A 25,463-nucleotide genomic window follows, 5' to 3' on the forward strand; every position below is an offset into this window, starting at 1 on the left:
GAGCGTATTCTTTTATCTTTTAATCACTTCTCTAGTTTCAGAGTAGCGCTGTTTATTTTTCATACACTGTTCAAATAATTCATTTATACCACAGTTGATTATTAATAATCTGCAACTGATGAACATTTAGCATCATTTTCTGACATTTTATAGATAGAATTATGAATTTATTAATAAATCAATGAATGCATAATGCTTTTAATTGTTAGGATCAGACATTATTTCTTCCCAGGGAATAATTATTTAAATGTAATATTTATTTTTCCTGTAATAGTTTTACATAAACAAATACTTAATGTGTTTGACCTATTTAAATATTAAATATTTAAACTATTACTAGCTGCATTTACGTCGCACATTTATGTAGTATTACAAAGTACTCTCCAGAAAAAATAAATAAAATAGAAACAGAAACAAAAGGTTAAACAATTTAAAATGAACAAATTCCAAATAAAAAAGGATAAAATTAGATAATTAAAACAATTATAAAAACATAAACAATAAATGTAGATATGATACCAAAGTGTTGTATTGGTTCTATTAAATGTTCTGTTAACGTCCACATGAGGAGTTTAAGTCCTTACAGGAGAAACGTTAATTAAACAGTTAATTAAAGTGGTTTGATTGCTTCACTCTCTCACTCCTCCCGTCGCGCTGCAGTGCTCCGTGTGACCGCAGAGCGGCGCTGTTTCCTCAGTTTGGTGAACTACCTCTATTTGAGTCAAGGAGACTCTCTTATGTTGTGAAAATCTTTCAAACTGTTAATTCTACAGTGTTTCCGGGACTCTTGTGGAGGTCTGCTCGGTGGACCGAGTGTCACGAGGACTATGTGACCGGCTCCGGTGCGACTTGTTCGGGCAGCTGCTTTAGATCTTCTGGACTGGAGGGGGGTTTTTTTTGGGTTTTTTTTGTATTGCAAACCCAAGTTAGCTCAACAGCTAATCCCTAAAAAGTCACGTCACCTACGCGGACTCGGAATTAAAAAAAAGTTTCAAGGTGGAGCCGAAGACCGACGGGGGAGTTTTAACGAGACGCCATTAAAAAAAAAAAAAAACTTTGTCACGAGTGTGTTTTTGTTCGCATCTTATTTTTCGCTGCTCGCTGAGAGGCCTGCAGGTTCAGGCTTCTACCGGGCTTGAGTTAGAGCCGGACGCCGCCGTCAGTAGGTCGGAGGCCGGCTGTTGGCGCTGCCACCGCCACCGCCGGGCCTTACGGACCACGGGTAATGGAACGGATGGAAGTGGACCAGTGCGCAGGCGCAGCTGGCGGGGCAGGGGGCGGGGCACTCCGCAGATCGAACAGCGCCCCCATGATCACTAGTGTCAGGTGAGTGGTACTGCACCCATTCAAAACAATACATCTCTTAAATGTGCCTTGTTTATAGGGAGCCATACGTTTTATTTATTAGTTTACTGATTCAGATTTTATGTACAAAAAACACGAATTCCTAAAATGTTATGATGAAAATACTTTACATTATTACGTAATTATTACGTTATTTAAGTAGTTAAAAGTACTACAACTTTACATGTTTATTAAACGGTACATCTCTATTTATATCATAACTGAACATCATTTATTTTAAGGAAGCCTGAAGAATTTAATAAAGTAAAAATATCTTTAATAATGAATATAAAACCTAAATCTGGAGCATTAATGTGTGCAGTTAAACTTTAGTTATATATCTTTATCTCTCTCTCTGTCTCTGTCTCTCTCTCAGTGATGGGATGACTGTCTTCAGTCCAGTGTCTTCGGCTCGATACAGACGCAGCAGTGTGTCCATCAACCCTAGCTGCCCTTCACAGGTCCGTGTTTGTGTAATAATATAATAATAATATTATAATAAAATATTATTATATTATTAATATTATTATTATTATTATTATTATTATTAATATTAATACTATTATAATGTGAATATATTAATATTATTAATAATAGTAGTTATGGTTCAGACCTTCCTCCATCTTTCCCTCCAGCTCGTCCCTCTCTCTCCTTTCTCTCTGACCGGAGACAGACCCGACCACAAGAGGCAGGTGAGGAGTTCACTCTTCTCCTCCTCCTCCTCCTCCTCCTTCTTCTTCTCCTTCACTCACAGCGACATGTGAACCAGACCTCCGAATCTTCAGAGAAAATCTGATTGAATTCTGATTTCATTGACGCGTTCTAGTGTTTACATTCACTCTGATTTATTATTATTATGATTATTATTATTAGACTAAACAATGAACTGTATTAATGGAGACTTCAGTTTATCATAACAGTGTTTAAGTTAAAAGTTTCTTCATAGAAATGAGTCCAAACAACTCAGACGGATTAGAGGTCGTTTGAAGTTTTTTAAATTTTTCACATGTGATACGACAGAATCACATAAATGTTCTTTGTTCTCCTTCATAGACGTAGAACGTGTGTCAGTAGAACGTGTGTCAGCAGAACGTGTGTCAGCAGAACGTGTGTCAGTAGAACGTGTGTCAGTAGAACGTGTGTCAGTAGAACGTGTGTCTGTAGAACGTGTGTCTTTAGAACGTGTGTCTTTAGAACGTGTGTCTTTAGAAGTCTTCATGTTCTACGGTCAACATGGAGCTCATTAACAGCTGTTTGTGTTTACGACAGGAAGAGAACATGATGACACTCAGAGGAAGTCTGCAGAGACTGAGGTACACACACTCACACATACACTCACACACACACACACACACACACACACACACACTCTCTCTCTCTCTCTCTCTCTCTCTCTCTCTCTCTCTCTCTCTCTCTCTCTCTCTCTCACAGACAGACAGACAGAGACAGAGTGCATCAGCTGATCAGCGTGGCTCTAGGATAGGATATAATATACTCTATTATTTGATATTATATAATATATGATCTGACATTATTGTATTTGATGGTATCTTCTCTTCTCTTTTCTCTGCAGTGCTTCCAGTCTGATCCCAGTTCCTCCCGTCAGTCAGTGGCACAACCACGCCTCAGTGGTGAGCACCTCCACACCGGCTTATCTTCACCTCCTGGCTCTTATTCTGGCGGGTTTTGGTCGTGCTTCCTGTCAGATAGGACTTTTTACTAGAATGCTATGGCTCATGGGTAATGTAGTGTTTAGAGGAATCCCATCCACCAATCAGAGCGAGAAGATGTTGTTTCTGGATTATGATCTGAATCCAGATCGAACTGTTTAGACTGAATCCAGATCAAACTGTTTAGACTGAATCCAGCTCAGAGGGTTTAGACTGAATTCAGATCAAACTGTTTAGACTGAATCCAGCTCAGAGGGTTTAGACTGAATCCAGATCAAACTGTTTAGACTGACTCTAGATTAAACTGTTTAGACTGAATCCAGATCAGAGGGTTTAGAGTGAGTCCAGATCCAATACGTAAAACTAAATTCGATCAGATGGTTTACAGTGAGTCCAGATCGGAGGGTTTACAGTGAGTCCAGATCGGAGGGTTTACAGTGAGTCCAGATCGGAGGGTTTACAGTGAGTCCAGATGGTTCAGACTGACTGTTTTTACTGTTTTTTCTTCTTCAGTGGTTCCAGTCACAGGACAGCGGTGCAACGCCCAACTCCTCCCCGAGTCCCACCAGGAGGTTCAGGTGAACCCAAACCCTGATTGTGGTTTTATAGATCATTTATTGGGAGCCTCATAATTTGCTACTTATTGTTTGATTTGTTAATAAAACAACAAAGTAAAACAAGCTCACTGAGCATGCTCAGACTCTTCTTCTCTGGTATTTGACGTGGCGTTTGTCGCCCCCTACTGGCCATACTTTGTCAAACGAAGGTTGTGTGTTAAAAATAACACTTGTACATGTTTTTGTTGTCCAACAGACCGGCAGTCAGTGCCACTGTGAGGTGGCCTGCTTTAACTCCACTCAAGAGGAAAGGTAATGATTCCAGTGTCTACATTTACTTCAAACACATCGCTGACATCACCTTTTATGTTGCGCTTGTTGAGCAAACAGTTGCTTCTTTAGACGCCCACAAATACGGACCAACACGACGAGTCATTAAGAGCCTTGAAAGTCCAATATTTCATCTCTGTTTGCTCTGTTTTTGTTCTCCACCACCTCCCAAGAGAAGCATCGTTCTCCTCTGAATAACGAGTTAACAGCAACGTGATTGTTCAACTTATAAATAAATGTTGTTGACTGACTCAGACTCTCCGTGTCCTCTCACTACGAATCGCCACAGGAAGTGACACGTGAGCATCGCGTTCTGTCGTCCAATCCGCTCCGTCTCTGGAATCTGTACAACCGACTTGTGTTTCGACATTGTTTTTATGGTCCGTAATGGTCCTTCGACTCACGGCCAACTCTCTTGCTCTCCATAGGACATGAATGGGATCCGTTAACGGATTTGGTGTAACTAAGATTTCTCACAATTAGGTTTTATTTTTTATACTTTTTCTTTATAATCATCTAAACCAGAGGAATTCAATTAAAAGTGAGAGAGATCCAGTTAGAGACAGTTTCCTCAAGCAAAGGTCCAGAACGTCTTAAGGTCTAACTTGAAGTCTTCGATGGTTCTATTTCGGTCTCTGAACGTTTGAGACGCAGCGGTTTTAAACGGCCCGTGTGAAGAACGTTGAACGAGTTCTCGATGTTAAAAGCTTTTGTTTTCTGTCGCCGCCGATCGGAATGCAGCGATGTGATTGACTGAGTAGCATCACATGAGACGATTAACAACGGATGCATCGAATAGAAGCAGTTCCGTTCGTTAGTGACCTCTGATGTGTACGATTGTGAATCTCTTTTGCCTCTCAGGAGGGGTGGAGTCTGACGGACCCCCAAAGAAGCTTTTTGTCGCTGGGGTAACAGATCCGGCCCACCGCAGCAGCTACACTGTCAGGTGAGGATCGACCTTAAACACGCACTTTAGTACCAAATTATAAAAGAAAGAATCACGAGTAAAGCTTCTCCCCCCCCCCACAGTGTGTCTCAGGCGGCGGCGGACTCCCCTCCTGCAGGAGGCGTCAGCCCTCAGTCCAGCAATCTGTCTCTCTCTCCTCCCCCGTCCTTCACCCCCTTCACCTCCCACCAGCACCCCGGACATTAGAACTCTACTCGCCCAGAGTCCCGACCCTGACACTGTGGGTGCAGACCGACCACCAGCAGCTTGAAAGGAACATCCCCCCCCCCCCCCCCCATTGCACCTTATTTCTGCTCCAATCATCTGCTAGCATCACTGTAAGTCCCGCCTCTTCCTGCGACCACATTGGACGGACAGGAGAATCACAGGAAGTTGAAGATCGTTGTCGTGGAAAGTATTTTATTTTTGGATTCCTGGATATTTTTCTGCAGCTTTGAAGAATCAGACGGAAAACTTTATTGAAGTTTCTGATCTGTTCGCCACCTGTTTCTACTGGCTGGTTGGATATTTAACACAAAATCACCTCTTCATCACTCAATGAGCTCGTAGGATGAACTAACCTTCTCCCCTCAGATTAACCCACAAAGGATTCGTCATCAGCATCGTCGTGAGATCACAAAGAACCGTTTGGAGACTGAGGACACACTGGTTGTGTCGTCGGCATCGGGCTGGAATCAAACGGATTAAACAGAAGCAGGTTTTTGGTAGCAGATGAGCAACAGACACCTCCCAAACTCTCTACGTGGCTGCTTCTGATTCCTTACAGAGAGGAATTAAAACAAAATTGTGAAACAAGAATGAAAGAACGAAGCACCCGGTTGTCGAAAAAACATTTCCCCTCAGATTATTTCTGCGGACGTCGAAGGAGGTCGGAGCCTAAGAACCGGGACACGGTTCACCACGCTGCTTCTCGGACGGCCGCCCATTGGATGCGGCGCCGAGTCCAATCTGACCAATCAAATGATGAAGTTCCAGATCTTCTGAAGAGGTTCTAATAAGGTCTTGAGTTGTAATCAAGGCGTAACAAAAAAAAAATGCTTTGAGACGATCAGAATCGTCTCTCTGAAGGAGTCCAAGGCACTTCAGGAACGTTTTGGTTCCACCGTCGGTGATCCAGGAGGCCTTCAGCTGCTCGATGTCCTGGAGGAATCGGGAAGACGTAGGAAGGATTTATTCAGACACGGTCTCGAAGCCAAAGTCATGAGCGTTCATGACTGACGGATCTCTGGAGTAACATCTGGACTCTCCCAGCACTTAATCAGTCCGTGAACCGAGGTTATGCACCTATTGTGCATCAGATTTTGTAGATATTTAGCTCATCTGTTGAAGATGATGAATTTAGCATATTTTAAACAAATGACTAAATATGATAAATAGATCCAATGAAACAATCTTAGTCCCAGGCCAAAAACCACATGAAATGTTTTGTGTTTGAGCCCAGACCAGCTAAACCAGAGTCAAACGTGAACTTCAGCCACTGGACAAACAGTTTCAGTCATTGAAGCCTAAGACTTTTGTGTTTTAAAGAAAAGTTTTAGTTGTCTGTCTGGGCTGAGTCGCGCTGACTGAAGCTCTCTGGTTTTACCAGAAGAAACTAAATTGTCTACGGTTTGATAAACTTTGGCCGGACGTTTAGAAGTGAGTAGAAGCGTGAAGAGCTGGTGTTCTGCGGCGCCACGTCTGTTTGTTAATAGTGTATCTATATGTGAATATTGACAGTCGGAGCAGCTGATATGTGCTCACTTGTTCTTCAGCCTGCATGGTTTGATTGTACATATTGAATCTGCAGGAAGCGACGGCGCTCTTCCCTCTTAAAGGTGCATTTATACTTGTACTTTTCATTCTCTATGACCGACTTCAGTCTTTTGTACTTGAAATCATCCACGCGGACGTTCATGAAGGAGCCGATTGGTTAAAGACGGTTTGATTGAGGCAGAAATCCCCATAAAATCTGTTTTATTACTTTCTGTTTCACAAAACCAGTCCGTAATCATTCTGGTTTCTCTCTCTAACATATCTATCGTACTTGTTCTGGAAAAGGTTTAGAGACAGAAGTCTGACAATCGTATACCGTTTTTAAAGACCCGTTCTCCGTTCTGGTGTTGACACCTGGATTCTTTCTTTATTGCACTTTGAAGAAGTGCGCCTATATTAACAATTCATCACTTTGTAATCCTAGAGCTGGGCAATAATTCAATATCACATTTCACTTGAGTCATATTGTGAAGATATCAACTTATATTATCGTTCTGCAGATTTGTTTTTGTGCAAACTGTGATCGGAAACAAACTTGTTTGATTCACGGCTATTTGTTTTGGAATGTCAGTTTATTTGATGCGATTTTGCACGTATTTGCCAGCTGAAAACATCTGTGTTAATGTTGTAATAATAATGTCATCCATATCGCCCAGCTCGAGGTGGTCCTGTTCATGTTTTAAAGGGTTCATTCCTAAATTTATGGAGCTCCTGATCGGACATAATCAAGTCAACTTTCTGCCGTTTGTCAGAAACTCCTGAAACATCTGTCCCCTTAGAGGCTCCATAAACATTGAAGTTGTGGCCACATTAGTCACCAGATTTGCACAAACAACATTCATCCTTCAAAAATATTACTCTAATAATAACCAAGAATTCACCGATGTGGATTTGTGACGGTTATGTTAATGTTCTATTTTTAATATGTCTTCGTCAGACATTGACTATTTATTTAGTCACAGATGCATGTAGCCGTCTCACCAGAGCTCAGAGGTGAGGGTTCTGCTTCCAACTTTTGCACTTGCACAGTATTGTACAGTTTTGTACTCGGGCTCACTCATCATTGTGCCTCAACACGTCGTCATATTTTGGAGGAGGTTGTTTTTCCTCACGTGTGTCGATAGAAACATCAGATCTGAGAGACTTTACTTCCCATGGTTGACAGGTAGCTGTTTTATGATCACCTGTGAGATCCGTTTGTACATCAAGTCTGTTTTTAGAGTCTTCACCCCCCCCCCCACCCTCCCGCTGCTCATTCAGCTGTTTCAACAAAAACAATGTTTCCAGAGCTTTTTTTTCAATGACATGACGTCATATTTTCTGTTGTCACAACTTTGCACAGTTCTAGTCAAACAACTTTAATCTTTTTTTTTTTTTTTGTTGCATGATGGGTAACGCATCATCATGTAAGAAATGCTGTCACGTTTTTGATGCTTTCTCTGTCTTTCCTGCTTATTTCGTGATTTGTTGCCGTCTCTGTGAGTCTATCCTGTTTCTGTGGAATGCACTCAAAGTCTAGATCAGTTCCAGTTCGGATCAGTTGTTGTTTGGACATTGTGCTCAGTTTAGCTTTAAAACGTCGAGAGCAACGTAAAACTCCTCGAGAGATATTTGGGGTTTGTTTCTTTGATACTGCTGCGATACTTGAGTCTTGGTACCAATACCAAAATATATATTTTTATTTCTTACATTGAGAAACATACATTTTAAACATATTTTTTACAAAACCGCTTTTCTCATCAAACAAAAGAAGCCGAATTTGTCAAAAGTACAAGAATCTCATTTTAAGTTTTAAGAAGAAAAATTATATTTGTCTTTATCATTTTTCCTCGAAATTGTGTTAAAACCTTAAAACTTAATTAAATTTGACTACAACAAGCCATTTTGAATACTTAATTAAATATCGTAACATCGATGTCGAGACATCACTGTGATAATCATCTGCAATTTACAGTTTTTAACATCAAAGACCTGTAGAGAGATTAATTTAAGATGAGCTTTAAAGACGTTTGGGACGATGTTTTTTCCAGACTTTGAACTGGCACGAAGCAGGATAGACTTTTCTCTGAGGTAACAACACGCTGCCAAAATCATTTAGTTGTTTAGACACAAACTGTAGCTTTAAGGTAATCTTCTGTTTATTATCTTTAACTTTGCACACTCACCATCATCCCATACTGGTTGTGAGTATGAGGAGAGAAACATGAAATATGTAGATGGGTCAAAAATGTGATGTGGAGTCTGCTTCAAAGAATGTTTTTAAGCCAAAAATTCTTCAACAAATTGAAAGTTTTGTAAGAAAACAATCTTACAATAGCTGTAAAATAAGAAGAACAGTATTCATTAGTGTGTGTTTGTCCTTTATGTCCTTTTGGGTTTCCTCTCTTGGTTTTATTGTCCTTTTTAAATGTTGTTTAAAGTGTTCCGTCATCTCCCAGAAGTGTCTTAGGGCTCAAATCATTTTTATCATTTAACGGACGTTTCCAGTGCGATTGGAGGTTTTGCTCATCTCCCGTTTCATGTTGGCAACGTTAGCGTAATACGGTAAACGCTAGCAGTTAGCATATAACATTAAAGTGTTATGATGTTACAATGCTAACGGTAGTTTGGAGAAAAAGCTGCAGCCAAATCACTGATTACTAACTACATTTTACACGATGAACGAAAGGCGTTAACATGAATGCTAACCATAGCTGTGTTGCTACGCTCTTGCTAAAATGCTAACGTTACTGGAGTCTGACAGGCCTGAGATTTCCTAAAATGGCCACCGTATTAGGGAACAATTAGGATGTTTTTTGTTGTTGTTTTTAGGCCAAATAAGTTCAACACAACTTATTTGACCAAGATGCATTGTGTGCGGTACTTTTTAAAGTATAAAATTAAACTTGGCAGCGTTCTGTATTTTAATTAAATTTGAATTACTTCAAACATTTTGGTATTGATTAGCCAACATACATAACATGTCTTTTATAATTTTATAGACTAAATGTTTTAAAAACAATTAACTGCAGCAATAAATAAGATAGAAAATGTACTGATAATTGACTGGCATATGTGTATATAATAATATCTACATTCATTTGACCTAAGTAACACCATGGCTCATCCTCTGACAACACTGAAAACTGGTTTAGAAAATTACAAGAAAAACCTCCAAACACGCTGGAATTGTCTTTTAATTGTGATGACTTTAACGTCGTTGACACTTTCTCAAAAAGCAACTTCATATCGTATGTTCATAAACGTCTTTATTTTTTATCTTTTATTTGTGTATCATTATACAAGTTAAAGCTTTCTGTTGGAATCTGAACATTCTTACGTTTGTTGTATTTTCCTCAATGAAGTGCGTCCTTTGTGTTTTGTGTAAATCTGTTTGTCGTGTCTGTAGCGAGTAACCCGTCAACGTTTCAGTATTAAAGCGATATTTCACTCTGGTAAAATTTTTAATCGCGGTGGTTTCTCAGCACTGAAAATGAAGCCAATGCAGAATTTGCGAAAAACTGCCGTTCCTGAAATGGTCTTTTAAGGCTGGTCCCCAAAAAGCGAGTAAAAAAAAACGTATTTGGTCTCTACAGCTAATATCCCCGTTCTTGACAACTGTACGTTTTTATATAACTCACCCATTAAATTATATGGAGGCTTAAAGTGACAACTGAGATCTCCATCCGCTCCATTAAGACCATGATAGATGTTTGGAAAATAATCTTAACTGAAGGGCTTCAACGCTTACAAACATTTGTCATTTATTTTTTCTCACAATCAGAAATCAGTGATTTCAAGATCTCGATTTAAAAAAGGTTGCTTAGATTTATTTCTTAAAGCAGTCAAGATTAAAATGTCTAATTCAAGAGGTCTTGATACGGATAATTAGAGATGATCCGATCCCATGACCAATTCGTTACCGGTGTGTTAAAAGAAAAAATAAATGCATAATTTCCTTCAAACTACTGGATTTATTCAAGTTTATCACCAAAAACTAAATTTTACCAGATAACATTTGATTGATCATAATGTGACTCAATGCAACCTCCGTTAACGTTAGCTGTTAGCTCCGTTAATTAGCCAAGAAGGACTGTGCGGCTCAACGGCTACTAACGGCTATCGTTAACTAGCTCTGCTCCTGCTGATTTCAACACTGATTTGTTGTTCAAAATGTAGCGTTATCACAGGAAAATAAATAGTGCGCATGAGAGCGTTTAGCATTAGGTGTGTGGTAGTAGTTTGCACATGTGCAGTAGCGATCATACCATAAATGATATGGTAACGTACTCGCCGATACCCTGATCCAGCATTTTTAGGGTGCAAAATTAGGAGTTTCATATACTGGTATCGGACAGATTTATTTAGCAACAATTTTTACTACGAGATTGTGAGGAAAGTGCTTCATGTTCATCCTCTCTCTGTTTACCAAACTCCTAAGAATTAAACTTTATGATTACACTTCAGAATGCTTAAAAAAGAAAAATCTACTCCCCATTTCCAGACCTTATGCTAAGCTAACCAGTTGCTGGCTGTAGCCTTATTACAACAGACTTTTATCAAAATGTAAAACTTCTGTGAGGTTGTTATGTTTTTTTTAAGCTGTGAAAGTTTGATCAACGAAAGATTTAGTTTTTTAGATTAAAACTTTTAGCACTTTAAAATTAATACATGTCAAGCAAAAAAAAATAAAATAATTTGTTTTGTTTTAAAAAGCAGAAAAGCTTATTTTTGGGTCAAAAGTCGAAGTGCTGAAAAATGACGCAGATCCACCAGAGTGAGATACGACTTTTAAAAAAAGGGCTGCTAGAGTTTAAATCCACATGATAAAGGGAACTAAAAGCACATCTATGAAAACATTCACACAAGTATTTTCGAAATGTAGATAGTTCATTTCTTTCTGTTCTTTTTGTTTTTGTTTTGGACAAATTCTCGACGAATGAGATGATGTATTTTTATGCAACTGTAAAATAAAAGTCTATATTCAAGTGTTTATTCCCTTCTGAGGATTTCATCGCTGTAAAATGACGCAGAATGACTTTCTGGTTTTAGTGGAAACAATAAATCTACACACTATATATATATATATATATATATATATATATATATATATATATATATATATATATATATATATATATATATATTATATTGTATATGAAAACTCAATAAAATCTGTATCGTATCAGAAAATGTGTTACTTTTTCTCTTCTGATCAGAAACAGATTGTGTTATTGAACCATAGTTCCTAAATGTCTCTGCTCATATTTTTGTAGTTTTGTGCCGTCAAATTACAAACTGATTTCTTATTGTGTCCTCTCTTCTTGTCCTCAGGCTTTTTTTATGAAAGGGTATACTTCAAATTTTTTAAACAACATTTTTTATGGCATACTGAACCATAACTTTTGATGGCTCCAAAAGCGGGAACGCCTCGAAGGAATTTTGTCAAATTTAGCACAAACGTCTGGAATGGAGAGGGAACTGACTTTTTTTTATGACTTTTTTCAACATACTATACTATGACTTTTTTCGAAATGTTATACTATGACTTTTTTCGACATGTTATTTTATGACTTTTTTAGACATACTATACTATGACTTTTTTGACATGCTATACTATGACTTTTTTCGACATGTTATACTATGACTTGTTTCAACATGTTATACTATGACTTTTTTCAACATGCCATACTATGACTTTTTTCAACATGCTATCCTATGACTTTTTTCGACATGTTATACTGTGACTTTTTTCGACAAACTATACTATGACTTTTTTGACATGCTATACTATGACTTTTTTTGACAAACTATACTATGACTTTTTCAACATGCCATACTATGACTTTTTTTGACATACTATGACTTTTTTCGACATACTATACTATGACTTTTTTCGGCATGTAATGCTATGACTTTTTTCAACATGTTATACTGCGACTTTTTTCGATATGCTATACTATGACTTTTTTCGACATGTTATATTATGACTTTTTTCGACATGTTATATTATTACTTTTTTCGACATGTTATACTATGACTTTTTTCGACATGCTATACTATGACTTTTTTGACATGCTATACTATGACTTTTTTGACATGCTATACTGTGACTTTTTTGACATGCTATACTGTGACTTTTTTCGACATGCTATACTATGACTTTTTCGACATGCTATACTATGACTTTTTCGACATGCTATACTATGACTTTTTTGACATGCTATACTGTGACATTTTTCGACATGTTATACTATGCCTTTTTTCAACATGCCATACTATTACTTTTTTCGACATGCTATACTATGACTTTTTTTGACATGCTATACTATGACTTTTTTCGACATGTTATACTATAACTTTTTTCAACATGCCATACTATGACTTTTTTGACATACTATGACTTTTTTTGACATACTATACTATGACTTTTTTCGACATGTTATACTATGACTTTTTTCGACATGCTATAATATGACTTTTTTCAACATGCTATAGTATGACTTTTTTCAACATGCCATACTATGATTTTTTTGACATACTATGACTTTTTTTGACATACTATACTATGACTTTTTTTTACATGTTATATTACTTTTTTCGACATGTTATACTATGACTTTTTTCGACATGTTATATTATTACTTTTTTCGACATGTTATACTATGACTTTTCGACATGTTATACTATGCCTTTTTTCGACATGCTATACTACGACTTTTTTCAACATGTTATACTATGACTTTTTTTGATATGCTATACTATGACTTTTCGACATGCTATATACTATGACTTTTTTCGACATGTTATATTATGACTTTTTTCAACATGTTATACTATGACTTTTTTCGACATGCTATACTGTGACTTTTTTGACATGCTATACTGTGACTTTTTTTGACATGCTATACTGTGACTTTTTTCGACATGTTATACTATGACTTGTTTCAACATGTTATACTATGCCTTTTTTCAACATGCCATACTATTACTTTTTTCGACATGCTATACTATGACTTTTTTCGACATGCTATACTATGACTTTTTTCGACATGTTATACTATAACTTTTTTCAACATGCTATAGTATGACTTTTTTTGACATGTTATATTATGACTTTTTTCAACATGCTATACTATGACTTTTTTCGACATGTTATTTTATGACTTTTTTCGACATGTTATACTATGACTTTTTTCGACATGTTATACTATGGCTTTTTTCGACATACTATACTATGACTTTTCGACATGTTATACTATGACTTTTTTGACATGCTATACTGTGACTTTATTCGACGAGCTATATTATGACTTTTTTGACATGCTATACTGTGACTTTTTTCGACATGCTATACTATGACTTTTTCGACATGCTATACTATGACTTTTTCGACATGCTATACTATGACTTTTTTGACATGCTATACTGTGACATTTTTCGACATGTTATACTATGACTTGTTTCAACATGTTATACTATGCCTTTTTTCAACATGCCATACTATTACTTTTTTCGACATGCTATACTATGACTTTTTTGACATGCTATACTGTGACTTTTTTCGACATGCTATACTATGACTTTTTCGACATGCTATACTATGACTTTTTCGACATGCTATACTATGACTTTTTTGACATGCTATACTGTGACATTTTTCGACATGTTATACTATGACTTGTTTCAACATGTTATACTATGCCTTTTTTCAACATGCCATACTATTACTTTTTTTGACATGCTATACTATGACTTTTTTCGACATGCTATACTATGACTTTTTTCGACATGTTATACTATAACTTTTTTCAACATGCCATACTATGACTTTTTTGACATACTATGACTTTTTTTGACATACTATACTATGACTTTTTTCGACATGTTATACTATGACTTTTTTCGACATGTTATATTATTACTTTTTTCGACATGTTATACTATGACTTTTTTTGACATGCTATAATATGACTTTTTTCAACATGCTATAGTATGACTTTTTTCAACATGCCATACTATGATTTTTTTTGACATACTATGACTTTTTTTGACATACTATACTATGACTTTTTTTGACATGTTATATGACTTTTTTCGACATGTTATACTATGACTTTTTTCGACATGTTATATTATTACTTTTTTCGACATGTTATACTATGACTTTTCGACATGTTATACTATGCCTTTTTTTGACATGCTATACTACGACTTTTTTCAACATGTTATACTACGACTTTTTTCGACATGCTATACTGTGACTTTTTTGACATGCTATACTGTGACTTTTTTTGACGACCTATATTATGACTTTTTTCGACATGCTAAATTATGACTTTTTTCGACATGCTATACTATGACTTTTTCGACATGCTATACTATGACTTTTTTGACATGCTATACTGTCACTTTTTTCGACATGTTATACTATGACTTGTTTCAACATGTTATACTATGCCTTTTTTCAACATGCCATACTATGACTTTTTTCGACATGCTATACTATGACTTTTTTCGACATGTTATACTATGACTTTTTTCGACATGTTATACTATAACTTTTTTCAACATGCTATACTATGACTTTTTTCGACATGCTATACTATGACTTTTTTCGACATGTTATACTATAACTTTTTTCAACATGCTATAGTATGACTTTTTTTGACATGTTATATTATGACTTTTTTCAACATGCTATACTATGACTTTTTTCGACATGTTATTTTATGACTTTTTTCGACATGTTATACTATGACTTTTCGACATGTTATACTATGACTTTTTTGACATGCTATACTATGACTTTTTTTTCGACATGTTATTTTATGACTTTTTATGACATGCTATACTATGACTTTTTTCGACATGTTATACTATGACTTTTTTCAACATGTTATACTATGACATTTTTCGACATGTTATTTTATGACTTTTTTTGACATGCTATACTATGACTTTTTTCGACATGCTATAATATGACTTTTCAACATGCTATAGTATGACTTTTTTTGACATGTTATATTATGACTTTTTTCGACATGCTATAATATGACTTTTTTCAACATGCTATAGTATGACTTTTTTCGACATGTTATATTATGACTTTTTTCAACATGCTATACTATGACTTTTTTCGACATGTTATTTTATGACTTTTTTCGACATGTTATACTATGACTTTTTTCGACATGTTATACTATGACTTTTTTCGACATGTTATACGATGACTTTTTTCGACATACTATACTATGACTTTTTGACATGTTATACTATGACTTTTTTCAACATGCTATACTATGACTTTTTTCGACATACTATATTATGACTTCGACATGCTATATTATGACTTTTTTTCGACATGCTATATTATGACTTTTCGACATGCTATACTATGACTTTTTTGACATGCTATACTATGACTTTTTTTGACATGTTATACTATGACTTTTTTCAACATGCTATACTATGACTAATTTCGACATGCTATAATATGACTTTTCAACATGTTATACTATGACTTTTTTCGACATGCTATACTATGACTTTTTTCAACATGTTATACTATGACATTTTTTGACATGTTATTTTATGACTTTTTTCGACATGCTATACTATGACTAATTTCGACATGCTATAATATGACTTTTCAACATGCTATACTATGACTCTTTTCGACATGCTATAATATGACTTTTTTCAACATGCTATAGTATGACTTTTTTCAACATGCCATACTATGATTTTTTTGACATACTATGACTTTTTTTGACATACTATACTATGACTTTTTTTGACATGTTATATTACTTTTTTCGACATGTTATACTATGACTCTTTTCGACATGCTATAATATGACTTTTTTCAACATGCTATAGTATGACTTTTTTCAACATGCCATACTATGATTTTTTTGACATACTATGACTTTTTTTGACATGTTATACTACGACTTTTTTTGATATGCTATACTATGACTTTTTTCGACATGCTATATACTATGACTTTTTTCGACATGTTATACTATGACTTTTTTCGACATGTTATACTGTGACTTTTTTGAACATACTATACTATGACTTTTCGACATGTTATACTATGACTTTTTTTGACATGCTATACTATGACTTTTTTCGACATGCTATATTATGACTTTTTTCGACATGCTATACGATGACTTTTTTGACATGCTATATTATGACTTTTTTCGACATGCTATACTATGACTTTTTTGACATGTTATACTGTGACTTTTTTCGACATGTTATACTATGACTTTTTTCAACATGCCATACTATTACTTTTTTCGACATGCTATACTATGACTTTTTTCGACATGCTATACTATGACTTTTTTCGACATGTTATACTATAACTTTTTTCATCATGCCATCCTATTACTTTTTTGACATACTATGACTTTTTTCGACATGCTATACTGTGACTTTTTGACGAGCTATATTATGACTTTTCAACATGTTATACTATGACTTTTTTCGACATGCTATACTGTGACTTTTTGACGAGCTATATTATGACTTTTCAACATGTTATACTATGACTTTTTTTGACATGCGATAATATGACTTTTTTCAACATACTATGACTTTTTTCGACATGTTATACTATGACTTTTTTTGACATGTTATATTATTACTTTTTTCGACATGTTATATTATTACTTTTTTCGACATGTTATACTATGACTTTTTTCGACATGCTATATTATGACTTTTTTCGACATGTTATATTATTACTTTTTTCGACATGTTATACTATGACTTTTTTCGACATGTAATGCTATGACTTTTTTCAACATGTTATACTACGACTTTTTTCAACATGTTATACTACGACTTTTTTTGATATGCTATACTATGATTTTTTTCGACATGCTATACTATGACTTTTTTCGACATGTTATACTATGACTTTATGACATGCTATATTATGACATTTCGACATGCTATACTATGACTTTTCGACATGCTATATTATGACTTTTTTCGACATGCTATACTATGACTTTTTTCGACATGCTATATTATGACTTTTTTCAACATGCTATACTATGACTTTTTTCGACATGCTATATTATGACTTTTTTCGACATACTATACTATGACTTTTCGACATGTTATACTATGACTTTTCGACATGCTATACTATGACTTTTTTCGACATGTTATTTTATGACTTTTTTTGACATGTTATATTATTACTTTTTTCGACATGTTATACTATAACTTTTTTCGACATGTTATACTATGACTTTTCGACATGCTATACTATGACTTTTTTCGACATGTTATTTTATGACTTTTTTTGACATGTTATATTATTACTTTTTTCGACATGTTATACTATGACTTTTTTCGACATGTAATGCTATGACTATTTTGACATGCTATACTGTGACTTTTTTGACATGCTATACTGTGACTTTTTTCGACGAGCTGTATTATGACTTTTTTTGACATGCTATACTATGACTTTTTCGACATGCTATACTATGACTTTTTCGACGTGCTATACTATGACTTTTTTGACATGCTATACTGTGACTTTTTTCGACGAGCTATATTATGACTTTTTTTGACATGCTATACTATGACTTTTTCCGACATACTATATTATGACTTCGACATGCTATACTATGACCTTTTTCGACATGCTATATTATGACTTTTTTTGACATGCTATATTATGATTTTTCGACATGCTATTCTATGACTTTTTTGACATGCTTTACTATGACTTTTTTTGACATGTTATACTATGACTTTTTTCAACATGCTATACTATGACTAATTTCGACATGCTATAATATGACTTTTCAACATGCTATAGTATGACTTTTTTCGACATATTATATTATGACTTTTTTCAACATGCTATACTATGACTTTTTTCGAAATGTTATTTTATGATTTTTTTCAACATGCTATACTATGACTTTTTTCGACATGTTATTTTATGACTTTTTTCGACATGTTATACTATGACTTTTTTCGACATGCTATACTATGACTTTTTTCGACATGCTATACTATGACTTTTTTCAACATGTTATACTATGACATTTTTTGACATGTTATTTTATGACTTTTTTCGACATGCTATACTATGACTTTTTTCGACATGCTATAATATGACTTTTTTCAACGTGCTATAGTATGACTTTTTTCAACATGCCATACTATGATTTTTTTGACATACTATGACTTTTTTTGATATGCTATACTATGACTTTTTTTGACATGCTATATACTATGACTTTTTTCGACATGTTATACTATGACTTTTTTCGACATGTTATACTGTGACTTTTTTCGACATACTATACTATGACTTTTCGACATGTTATACTGTGACTTTTTTTGACATGCTATACTATGACTTTTTTCAACATGCTATATTATGACTTTTTTCAACATGCTATACGATGACTTTTTTGACATGCTATACTGTGACTTTTTTTGACGAGCTATATTATGACTTTTTTCGACATGCTATACTATGACTTTTTTGACATGCTATACTGTGACTTTTTTCGACATGTTATACTATGACTTTTTTCAACATGCCATACTATTACTTTTTTCGACATGCTATACTATGACTTTTTTGACATGCTATACTGTGACTTTTTTCGACATGTTATATTATTACTTTTTTCGACATGTTATACTATGACTTTTTTCGACATGTAATGCTATGACTTTTTTCGACATGTTATACTACGACTTTTTTCAACATGTTATACTACGACTTTTTTCGACATGTAATGCTATGACTATTTTGACATGCTATACTGTGACTTTTTTGACATGCTATACTGTGACTTTTTTCGACGAGCTATATTATGACTTTTTTTGACATGCTATACTATGACTTTTTCCGACATACTATATTATGACTTCGACATGCTATACTATGACTTTTTTCGACATGCTATATTATGACTTTTTTCGACATGCTATATTATGACTTTTCGACATGCTATACTATGACTTTTTTGACATGCTTTACTATGACTTTTTTTGACATGTTATACTATGACTTTTTTCAACATGCTATACTATGACTAATTTCAACATGCTATAATATGACTTTTCAACATGCTATAGTATGACTTTTTTCGACATATTATATTATGACTTTTTTCAACATGCTGTACTATGACTTTTTTCGAAATGTTATTTTATGACTTTTTTCAACATGCTATACTATAACTTTTTTCGACATGTTATTTTATGACTTTTTTCGACATGTTATACTATGACTTTTTTCGACATGCTATACTATGACTTTTTTCGACATGCTATACTATGACTTTTTTCAACATGTTATACTATGACATTTTTTGACATGTTATTTTATGACTTTTTTCGACATGCTATACTATGACTTTTTTCGACATGCTATAATATGACTTTTTTCAACATGCTATAGTATGACTTTTTTCAACATGCCATACTATGATTTTTTTGACATACTATGACTTTTTTGACATACTATACTATGACTTTTTTTGACATGTTATATTACTTTTTTCGACATGCTATACTATGACTTTTTTCAACATGCCATACTATGACTTTTTTTGACATGCGATAATATGACTTTTTTCAACATACTATGACTTTTTTCGACATGTTATACTATGACTTTTTGACATGTTATACTACGACTTTTTTTGATATGCTATACTATGACTTTTTTCGACATGCTATATACTATGACTTTTTTTGACATGTTATACTATGACTTTTTTCGACATGTTATACTGTGACTTTTTTCGACATACTATACTATGACTTTTCGACATGTTATACTATGACTTTTTTTGACATGCTATACTATGACTTTTTTCGACATGCTATATTATGACTTTTTTCAACATGCTATACGATGACTTTTTTGACATGCTATACTGTGACTTTTTTCGACATACTATACTATGACTTTTCGACATGTTATACTATGACTTTTTTTGACATGCTATACTATGACTTTTTTCAACATGCTATATTATGACTTTTTTCGACATGCTATACTATGACTTTTTTGACATGTTATACTGTGACTTTTTTCGACATGTTATACTATGACTTTTTTCAACATGCCATACTATTACTTTTTTCGACATGCTATACTATGACTTTTTTCGACATGCTATACTATGACTTTTTTCGACATGTTATACTATAACTTTTTTCATCATGCCATACTATTACTTTTTTGACATACTATGACTTTTTTCGACATGCTATACTGTGACTTTTTGACGAGCTATTTTATGACTTTTCAACATGTTATACTATGACTTTTTTCGACATGCTATACTATGCCTTTTTTCAACATGCCATACTATGACTTTTTTTGACATGCGATAATATGACTTTTTTCAACATACTATGACTTTTTTCGACATGTTATACTATGACTTTTTTTGACATGTTATATTATTACTTTTTTCGACATGTTATATTATTACTTTTTTCGACATGTTATACTATGACTTTTTTCGACATGCTATATTATGACTTTTTTCGACATGTTATATTATTACTTTTTTCGACATGTTATACTATGACTTTTTTCGACATGTAATGCTATGACTTTTTTCAACATGTTATACTACGACTTTTTTCAACATGTTATACTACGACTTTTTTTGATATGCTATACTATGACTTTTTTCGACATGCTATACTATGACTTTTTTCGACATGTTATACTATGACTTTATGACATGCTATATTATGACATTTCGACATGCTATACTATGACTTTTCGACATGCTATATTATGACTTTTTTCGACATGCTATACTATGACTTTTCGACATGTTATACTATGACTTTTCGACATGTTATACTATGACTTTTCGACATGCTATACTATGACTTTTTTCGACATGTTATTTTATGACTTTTTTTGACATGTTATATTATTACTTTTTTCGACATGTTATACTATGACTTTTTTCGACATGTTATACTATGACTTTTTGACATGCTATACTATGACTTTTTTCGACATGTTATTTTATGACTTTTTTTGACATGTTATATTATTACTTTTTTCGACATGTTATACTATGACTTTTTTCGACATGTAATGCTATGACTATTTTGACATGCTATACTGTGACTTTTTTGACATGCTATACTGTGACTTTTTTCGACGAGCTATATTATGACTTTTTTTGACATGCTATACTATGACTTTTTCGACATGCTATACTATGACTTTTTCGACGTGCTATACTATGACTTTTTTGACATGCTATACTGTGACTTTTTTCGACGAGCTATATTATGACTTTTTTTGACATGCTAAACTATGACTTTTTCCGACATACTATATTATGACTTCGACATGCTATACTATGACTTTTTTCGACATGCTATATTATGACTTTTTTTGACATGCTATATTATGACTTTTCGACATGCTATTCTATGACTTTTTTGACATGCTTTACTATGACTTTTTTTGACATGTTATACTATGACTTTTTTCAACATGCTATACTATGACTAATTTCGACATGCTATAATATGACTTTTCAACATGCTATAGTATGACTTTTTTCGACATATTATATTATGACTTTTTTCAACATGCTATACTATGACTTTTTTCGAAATGTTATTTTATGACTTTTTTCAACATGCTATACTATGACTTTTTTCGACATGTTATTTTATGACTTTTTTCGACATGTTATACTATGACTTTTTTCGACATGCTATACTATGACTTTTTTCGACATGCTATACTATGACTTTTTTCAACATGTTATACTATGACATTTTTTGACATGTTATTTTATGACTTTTTTCGACATGCTATACTATGACTTTTTTCGACATGCTATAATATGACTTTTTTCAACGTGCTATAGTATGACTTTTTTCAACATGCCATACTATGATTTTTTTGACATACTATGACTTTTTTTGATATGCTATACTATGACTTTTTTCGACATGCTATATACTATGACTTTTTTCGACATGTTATACTATGACTTTTTTCGACATGTTATACTGTGACTTTTTTCGACATACTATACTATGACTTTTCGACATGTTATACTGTGACTTTTTTTGACATGCTATACTATGACTTTTTTCAACATGCTATATTATGACTTTTTTCAACATGCTATACGATGACTTTTTTGACATGCTATACTGTGACTTTTTTTGACGAGCTATATTATGACTTTTTTCGACATGCTATACTATGACTTTTTTGACATGCTATACTGTGACTTTTTTCGACATGTTATACTATGACTTTTTTCAACATGCCATACTATTACTTTTTTCGACATGCTATTCTATGACTTTTTTGACATGCTATACTGTGACTTTTTTCGACATGTTATATTATTACTTTTTTCGACATGTTATACTATGACTTTTTTCGACATGTAATGCTATGACTTTTTTCGACATGTTATACTACGACTTTTTTCAACATGTTATACTACGACTTTTTTCGACATGTAATGCTATGACTATTTTGACATGCTATACTGTGACTTTTTTCAACATGTTATACTATGACATTTTTTGACATGTTATTTTATGACTTTTTTCGACATGCTATACTATGACTTTTTTCGACATGCTATAATATGACTTTTTTCAACATGCTATAGTATGACTTTTTTCAACATGCCATACTATGATTTTTTTGACATACTATGACTTTTTTGACATACTATACTATGACTTTTTTTGACATGTTATATTACTTTTTTCGACATGCCATACTATGACTTTTTTTGACATGCGATAATATGACTTTTTTCAACATACTATGACTTTTTTCGACATGTTATACTATGACTTTTTGACATGTTATACTACGACTTTTTTTGATATGCTATAATATGACTTTTTTCGACATGCTATATTATGACTTTTTTCAACATGCTATACTATGACTTTTTTCGACATGCTATATTATGACTTTTTTCGACATACTATACTATGACTTTTCGACATGTTATACTATGACTTTTCGACATGTTATACTATGACTTTTCGACATGCTATACTATGACTTTTTTCGACATGTTATTTTATGACTTTTTTTGACATGTTATATTATTACTTTTTTCGACATGTTATACTATGACTTTTTTCGACATGTAATGCTATGACTATTTTGACATGCTATACTGTGACTTTTTTGACATGCTATACTGTGACTTTTTTCGACGAGCTATATTATGACTTTTTTTGACATGCTATACTATGACTTTTTCGACATGCTATACTATGACTTTTTCGACGTGCTATACTATGACTTTTTTGACATGCTATACTGTGACTTTTTTCGACGAGCTATATTATGACTTTTTTTGACATGCTATACTATGACTTTTTCCGACATACTATATTATGACTTCGACATGCTATACTATGACTTTTTCGACATGCTATATTATGACTTTTTTTGACATGCTATATTATGACTTTTCGACATGCTATTCTATGACTTTTTTCAACATGCTATACTATGACTAATTTCGACATGCTATAATATGACTTTTCAACATGCTATAGTATGACTTTTTTCGACATATTATATTATGACTTTTTTCAACATGCTATACTATGACTTTTTTCGAAATGTTATTTAATGACTTTTTTCAACATGCTATACTATGACTTTTTTCGACATGTTATTTTATGACTTTTTTCGACATGTTATACTATGACTTTTTTCGACATGCTATACTATGACTTTTTTCGACATGCTATACTATGACTTTTTTCAACATGTTATACTATGACATTTTTTGACATGTTATTTTATGACTTTTTTCGACATGCTATACTATGACTTTTTTCGACATGCTATAATATGACTTTTTTCAACGTGCTATAGTATGACTTTTTTCAACATGCCATACTATGATTTTTTTGACATACTATGACTTTTTTTGATATGCTATACTATGACTTTTTTCGACATGCTATATACTATGACTTTTTTCGACATGTTATACTATGACTTTTTTCGACATGTTATACTGTGACTTTTTTCGACATACTATACTATGACTTTTCGACATGTTATACTGTGACTTTTTTTGACATGCTATACTATGACTTTTTTCAACATGCTATATTATGACTTTTTTCAACATGCTATACGATGACTTTTTTGACATGCTATACTGTGACTTTTTTTGACGAGCTATATTATGACTTTTTTCGACATGCTATACTATGACTTTTTTGACATGCTATACTGTGACTTTTTTCGACATGTTATACTATGACTTTTTTCAACATGCCATACTATTACTTTTTTCGACATGCTATACTATGACTTTTTTGACATGCTATACTGTGACTTTTTTCGACATGTTATATTATTACTTTTTTCGACATGTTATACTATGACTTTTTTCGACATGTAATGCTATGACTTTTTTCGACATGTTATACTACGACTTTTTTCAACATGTTATACTACGACTTTTTTCGACATGTAATGCTATGACTATTTTGACATGCTATACTGTGACTTTTTTGACATGCTATACTGTGACTTTTTTCGACGAGCTATATTATGACTTTTTTTGACATGCTATACTATGACTTTTTCCGACATACTATATTATGACTTCGACATGCTATATTATGACTTTTTTCGACATGCTATACTATGACTTTTTTCGACATGCTATATTATGACTTTTCGACATGCTATACTATGACTTTTTTGACATGCTTTACTATGACTTTTTTCGACATGCTATACTGTGACTTTTTGACGAGCTATATTATGACTTTTCAACATGTTATACTATGACTTTT

General features: G+C 33.5%; 1 protein-coding gene across 2 annotated transcripts; it reads left to right on the plus strand.

Moving 5' to 3' along the window:
* The first annotated feature begins 707 nt into the window (after window positions 1-707).
* On the plus strand, window positions 708-11,590 carry LOC137888334 (P2R1A-PPP2R2A-interacting phosphatase regulator 1). 2 transcript variants are annotated; one of them, XM_068731717.1, is made up of 9 exons: window positions 708-1,326; window positions 1,721-1,805; window positions 1,980-2,036; window positions 2,614-2,657; window positions 2,918-2,975; window positions 3,528-3,592; window positions 3,828-3,883; window positions 4,763-4,847; window positions 4,931-11,590. In XM_068731717.1, the coding sequence occupies exons 1-9, from the start codon at window positions 1,226-1,228 to the stop codon at window positions 5,052-5,054; spliced, it is 675 nt and encodes a 224-aa protein (XP_068587818.1). In that variant the 5' UTR covers window positions 708-1,225; the 3' UTR covers window positions 5,055-11,590. The 2 variants fall into 2 exon arrangements, with proteins under 2 accessions (XP_068587818.1, XP_068587817.1); XM_068731716.1 differs by lacking the exons at window positions 4,763-4,847; window positions 4,931-11,590 and having other exon boundaries at window positions 3,828-4,109.
* Window positions 11,591-25,463: the final 13,873 nt, after the last annotated feature.

Source organism: Cebidichthys violaceus, unplaced genomic scaffold (assembly GCF_023349555.1).
Source record: "Cebidichthys violaceus isolate CVI_PGR_0920_01 unplaced genomic scaffold, fCebVio1.0.p SCAF_53, whole genome shotgun sequence".
Lineage (NCBI taxonomy): Eukaryota > Metazoa > Chordata > Actinopteri > Perciformes > Stichaeidae > Cebidichthys > Cebidichthys violaceus.